General features: G+C 37.0%; 1 protein-coding gene across 2 annotated transcripts in view; it reads right to left on the bottom strand.

Annotated features, from left to right (window-relative positions):
• Window positions 1–1,621: 1,621 nt before the first annotated feature.
• The window catches only part of Rpap2 (RNA polymerase II associated protein 2), a 73,554-nt gene continuing 68,634 nt past the window's right edge, over window positions 1,622–6,541 (bottom strand). For both annotated transcript variants that reach the window (XM_031337204.1, XM_031337205.1), the window contains one exon: window positions 1,622–1,973. Coding sequence is in view for 1 of the 2 variants with exons in the window: in XM_031337205.1 (XP_031193065.1) it covers window positions 1,913–1,973 (61 nt within the window). In the remaining variant the exon portion in view is untranslated. The remainder of the gene's footprint in view (window positions 1,974–6,541) is intronic.

The raw sequence follows: 6,541 nt of genomic DNA, 5'->3' as shown, positions 1-6,541 counted from the left end.
TAGAAGATCCTGGGCAGATGTCATACAGACCCTACAAGAACACAAATGCCAGCCCTGGCTACTATACCTAGCAAAAATCTCAATTACCATAGATGGAGAAAACAAGATATTCCATGACAAAACAAAAATTACACAATATCTTCCCACAAATCCAGCCCTACAAAGGATAATGGATGGAAAACATCAACATAAGGAGCAAAACTACACCCTAGAAGAAGCAAGAAAGTAATCTTTCAACAAATCCACACAAATCTAATTCTACCTCTTACAACAAAAACAACAGGAAGTGACAATTACCTTTTTTTTAATATCTTAATATGAAAATATTACCAACATACCCTAATTGATGGAAATCCAAAAATATGAGGAATTAGAAATTTGTTGATTGTCATCCAATGGTCTCTCTAATTTGGTATTTGGAGAAATAGGTCCAGTATTATACAATCTATATATACTTTCAACTTGTTTGTGACAGTGTCTTGCTGTGTACAACATAAGGGTCTTGAACTCTTGCTTCTCCTATCTCAGCCTTTCTATTGTTTATTCCATGTTTTTACACTATACTATGGTTTTCAGAACAGCTTATATGTTTCAAAAGTATTTATATACCCAAGGGAGACATAGACAATTAACTTGGGAGGTGGCTTGTAGGAAAGAGAACAATAAAGAGTGAGACTGAATGCTTTGCTTGACATTTGTAGCTCTTGTATCAAGTTTGAAGAAAACTTTATAAGTTACTCTTTCTCTGAGATGAATGCTTTTCCAAATTATCACAGCCAATGAAACAGATTCTTATCCACACCTAATGTCTGTGCCACCCTTCAAGCAGAACCATTGAAACAGTTGGTGAATGACTTTATGGATAGACTATCTTAATACATACACCATTTCTTAAATGAATGTAACCTGTTCTCTGTGGCCTGAGAATAAAATCACTCACTCGAGTTAAATAGTTTTGACCATAGCAGGAAGTCTGTATCCAAAAATCATGCCTACAATTCATTCCTTGGTATAGCAGAACTGTCAACTCTCAGCTTAGCTATGATGGAGGTAAAATCCTTTGGTGATGTGAGGGTCATTGAAGTACAGCCTTATTACAATGAAATCCAATGTCTAAAAATTGTTCTTATTTTGGGCTTGTACCACAGTAAGAGCCAAGATTTTAAACTTTACTAAATACAAAACAAAGAAACAAACAAAAAGTCTTTATATTTTATGTTCATTTAAGAAAATACTAGTAGTGATGTATTATTTTGAAATATACAGTTAATATGTTTGGAGTTATTCAAAATTTATATTGAGAAAAATGTATGTATTTTCAGTATTGTTATAGAAAAGCATCTACATAACACTGTTAAATTGTTTTATATCAAACAACTTTTATAATACTCATTTTTATTGTTATATTATATAAATTTTAACGAATATGACAAAAAAGATATTGTAGGTATTGAAGAGCGGGTCTCTGGGAGGAGTTGAGGTACAAAAGGGAAACAAGAATGTGATTTAATTCTATTTACTTAAAATATGTTTTTAAATGTTAACAAATTCAAATAAATTGAAATCATGTAACTTTTCTAATCATAATGCAATAAAAGTTAAAAAAAAAAGAAAAAGCGACTTCACTGAAGATCACATTTATTGACCTAGCCTTGCTGTTATTTGTATGATAGAGTTTACAATAGGCAACAACTACCATTTTCTTAAGTTTTGGCTGTATTGGCTATAATCAACCAAAAACAATAAAGGTAATTACATTTTCTACAATATTCATTCAAATTTCAATTCAAGACTTCATTTTCCCCTCCAATCCTGTGTTTTGAGGTTCTGGAAGAGCTTTCTTCTTGCAGGGTCAACGGCTTTCCTGTGTCTGCGGAGGTTACCCACTCAGTCATCAGTCACCCATGCACCATCACTGGCTAAAACTCCAGGGATGGTGAGGAACATTCATCTTCTGTCTTCCAAAGTTATATCTGGGAAGCAAAAAGAGTTTGGAGAAAACATGTAAAGTATTTTAACATCTACCATGGCTATTTTATGTCCCACTCCTCTGCACCATCACCATATCCTAGAGCGTTTTTATGCCCTACCCTTCTGCACCATCACCATGTCCTAGAGCGGTTTTATGTCCCACCTCTTCTGCATCATCACCATGTCCTAGAGCGGTTTTATGTCCCACCTCTTCTGCATCATTACCATGTCCTATAGTGGTTTGCTTGGAAGAGATCTTGTTCATACTCCATCCCAGAGCAAGTCTCAAGTGATCTTCTAGGGCTAAGGTCAGTTTCTCTCCTCTTATGACTTCCTGTTAAATTTTTACACTCAATATCCCAAGGTTAATAAAAACCAACCATGCAAGTGGAAAAAAAATATTTAAGAAAAGTAATATGGTTTTTGTTCATTTATAATCCTTTATAATTTGACAAAGTATGGGGCAAATGAGCAATGAGCATAAAGTCTACGTGAAACATCTATACATGAAAGTATGTAAGCCACTGGAATACCACCTGTTTATACACATTTAAAATGTGTTAATTGGGATGGAGAGATGGCTTAGCAGTTAAGAGCACTGACTGCTCTTCCAAAGGTCCTGAGTTCAACTCCCAGCAACCACATGGTGGCTCACAACCATCTGTAATGGGATCCGATGCCCTCTTCTGGTGTGTCTGAAGACAGCTACAGTGTACTTAGATATAATAATAAATAAATCTTAAATAAATTAAGCATTATGTATTTTCAAGTATGTCTGATAAGCCTACCAATTGACATGGCTGTAACAAACTGACAACTGGATTTAAAATTCCAAACTGACCATTTATTTTTTTTCATTTTCTTTTTATTTATTCACTTTATATCCTGCTTACTGCCCCGCCTCCCAGTTACCCGCTCCTACAATCCTTTTCCCCCAACCCTGGATCAAGTCTCTGCAGGACTAGGCACATCCTCTCCCACTAAGGCCGGAGCTAGAACAACATATCCTACAGACAGGCAACAGCTTTTGGGATAGCCCCCGCTCCAGTTGTTCAGGATCTACGTGAAGACCAAGCTGCACATCTGCTACATCTGTGTGGGGGATGCCTACGTATCTTGGCAGGAAAACAAGAACAGAGTCTAGGAAGTGTAGCTTGGTGGTAAGGTATCTGGTTAGTATGTGTGAAATCCTGTGCTCTACACCATGGGGAAAAGAGGGAATGATTTCAAGCAACTCATTATCAAATCTGTTAGAAAAACCAAATATTAGGAATTAGACAGTTACTCCCTCCTGACTTATGCTGAGGGTCCAGCTCTGTATGCTCTTTGGTTGGTGGTTTAGTCTCTGAGATTCCCCAAGGTCCAGGTTAGTTGACTCTGTTGGTCTTTCTGTGGCGTTCCTATCTCCTCTGGGACCTGTAGTGTCTGGGATTGGTGCTTGCCCATGGGATGGGTCTCAAGTTGGGTCAGTTACTGATTGGCCATTCCCTCAGTCTCTGCTTTTCTTGTAGAAAGGATATATTATGGATCTAAAGTTTTGTGGTTAGGTTGGTGTTCCTATCATTCCACTGGGGTTCCTGCTGCAAACTAACTGTATTTTTAAAGATTTTTGAAAGTGATGTTTATACAAGCCAATCTGAGCTCACCTCCCTAAGCGAAAACCTTTGCTTCATAGGGCAAAGATTACTTTAAAAGCACAGAAAAGGAATATGGAGGAACTGTGGATGCCATGAGAAAACTAAACCTTCAAATTATAGGCATAGATTAGGAAGAAGCATCCTAAAGCCACACACATACAAGAAGCACACAGAACACCAAGTAAGAAAATAACTCTTTTTTTTTAAAGATTTATTTATTATTATATATAAGGGCACTGTAGCTGACTTCAGACACACCAGAAGAGGGTGACAGGTCTCATTCTGGGTGGTTGTGAGCCACCATGTGGTTGCTGGGATTTGAACTCAGGACCTTCGGAAGAGCAGTCAGTGCTCTTACCCACTGAACCATCTTTCCAGCCCCCAGAAAATAACTTTACAGTAATAATCGGGGTTAAACCACCAAATAATGGAGAACAAAGAAAGAATAGTGAGAGTTGCAAAGAAAAAGTCACAAGTAACATAAGCTAAGCAAACTTATCTGCTATAGTTAAAGAAAGGAAAGCTTTCTGTGATGCAAACAGTCTGAGAGATTTCTTTTCCAACAGACCAAGCCCACACAGGACACTGGATGAATACTTCAGACTGAGCGAAGGAAGGAGCACAGTGAGAGACTGTGGAAAGAAAGGACGTGCAGCCTGCAGAGTAGGACAGAACAGCATTGACGGACGGCAGTCAACACACACTTTTCTCCAGTTACACGACACAGGCTGGCCAAGAGGATAAGAAACAAAATCCATCTTTCTGTTGTTAAGGCCCCGCATTAGAGTAAAAGGATGGGACAGTGCTTCAATCTAAAGGGACCAGGAAGCAAGACAACACACACGACCCAAACCACAGATTAACATTAATCCATTAACAGTGATTTCAATATCACACTTTCTCCAAAAGACAGGTCATCTGGACAAAAAATAATCAGGGAAACATCAGATTAACTAATGTCATACATCAAATGACTTATTAGCAGGTATCTACAGAATACTCTACCCAAACACTGAAAAGTAATCACCCCACTCAGCAGCCTATAGGAGCGTATTTAAAATAGACCCCATCCTGGGATACAAAACAAATCTTACCAAATTCAGAAAGGTTGAAATCATTCCTTGATCCTTTCTGACCATTATGCTGTAAAACTTAAAATCAACAGCAAACAAACTCATTAAGATTAAACAACTCATTACTAAATGATGAATGGTTCAGAGAAGAAATCAAAGGAAATGACTGAAGGTAAATGAAAATGAAGAAACAAACAAAAATGTAACAGAACCTCTGGGATACATTGAAAGCAGTCCTATGAAGAAAATTTATAGTTCTGAGTTAAAAAGAGTATCAGAACAAACATAAATGACTTAATGATGAAACTCAAGAATTTGGAGCAAGAACAAACCAACAAGGCAAACCTAAATCCCATAGATGGCAAGAAAATAGAAACAAAGTCAACAGAATGAATCTAAGAGCTAGTTCTCTGAGTAGATAAACAAGCTCCATAGATCCTTAACTAAACAAATGAAAGAAACGACTTAAATGAATAGAATCAGAAACGAACAGGGAAACAATACAACATACACAAAATTCCATCAAGGAAGCTAGTCTTACTCTAATCTAAAGCCATGACCATGTAAAGACATAAAAGAAAATTATAGGTTAATATTCCAAATGAATACTGATTTGAAAATCCTCAACAAAATAACTTGCAAACCAAATACATACATTAAGAAGATTATCTACCATAACCAAATTAGTTTTATCTGGGAGATATAGAGCTGGTTCAGCATATACAAGTCAAGGAATGCAATAAACCACACTGATGGACTTAAGGCAAGGATAAGGAAATTAAAGGGATACAAACAAGTCAAAAGCATCCCTGTAAGAGATGATATGACATTACACATTAAAGATTCCTACAGCTCTGTCAGAAAAACCCTAAAAATGATCAATTTCAGCAAAGTAGCAGAATACAGAATCAAATATACCAACAACAAACAGAGAAAAATATCACACACCAGTTTGCAATAGCCTTAAAGAAAAGAAATATCCAGGAATAAATCAAAACTTCAATGAAATGAAAACTTTAAATTTCTGAAGAAAGAGATAAAAGACCATTCGAAAATGGAAAGATATCTTATGTTCATGGATTGTCAGAATTAACATTGTGAAAAATTACCATTCTACCAAAAACTATCTACAGATTCAATGTTATCTCAGCCAAAACAATCCTAATCATAGATTACCATTCCAGATTTCAAGGTGTATTTCAGAGCCCTGCTAATCAATCAAAGTGGTACACAAAAAGACATGTAGCCCAATGGGACAAAATCAGAGACGCAAACATAAGGACATGTGCCGGGCAGTGGTGGTGCATGCCTTTAATCCTAGCACTTTGGATGCAGAAACAGGGGGATTTCTGAGTTCAAGGCCAGCCTGGTCTACAGAGTGAGTTCCAGGACATTCAGGGCTACACACAAAGAAACCCTGTCTCAAAAAACAAAAACAAAAACAAAAATAAAAAACAAACAAACAAAAAACCCAAAACCCCCCAAAACCCCAAAAAAATAAAACCAAAAACATAAGGACATGTAACTTCAGCCACTTAATATTTGACAAAGATGACAGATCACTTCCAATAAATGGTACTAGGGAAATTGGATGTTCACATGTTTAGGCCCATACCCATCATCTCACACAAAAACTAACTCCAAATGGATGGAAGACTTAAACGTGAAACTGGTAGAAGAAAATATAGGACTATCCTCTGATACATGTCAGGAAAACAGCAGGACTCCATTTGCCTAGGAATTAAGGCATAGGTGAAGAGGAAGCACACAGAATGAGAAAGAATTCATGCCAGCTACACATCTGATAGGTAAAGACCTAAAACCAAAGCCACCACCACCACCACCACCACCACCACCACC

This window comes from Mastomys coucha, unplaced genomic scaffold (genome assembly GCF_008632895.1).
Source record: "Mastomys coucha isolate ucsf_1 unplaced genomic scaffold, UCSF_Mcou_1 pScaffold22, whole genome shotgun sequence".
NCBI classification, from domain to species: Eukaryota; Metazoa; Chordata; class Mammalia; order Rodentia; family Muridae; genus Mastomys; species Mastomys coucha.
The sequence above is the reverse complement of the archived record's forward strand: the minus strand, read 5'-3'. Positions and strand labels throughout refer to the sequence as shown.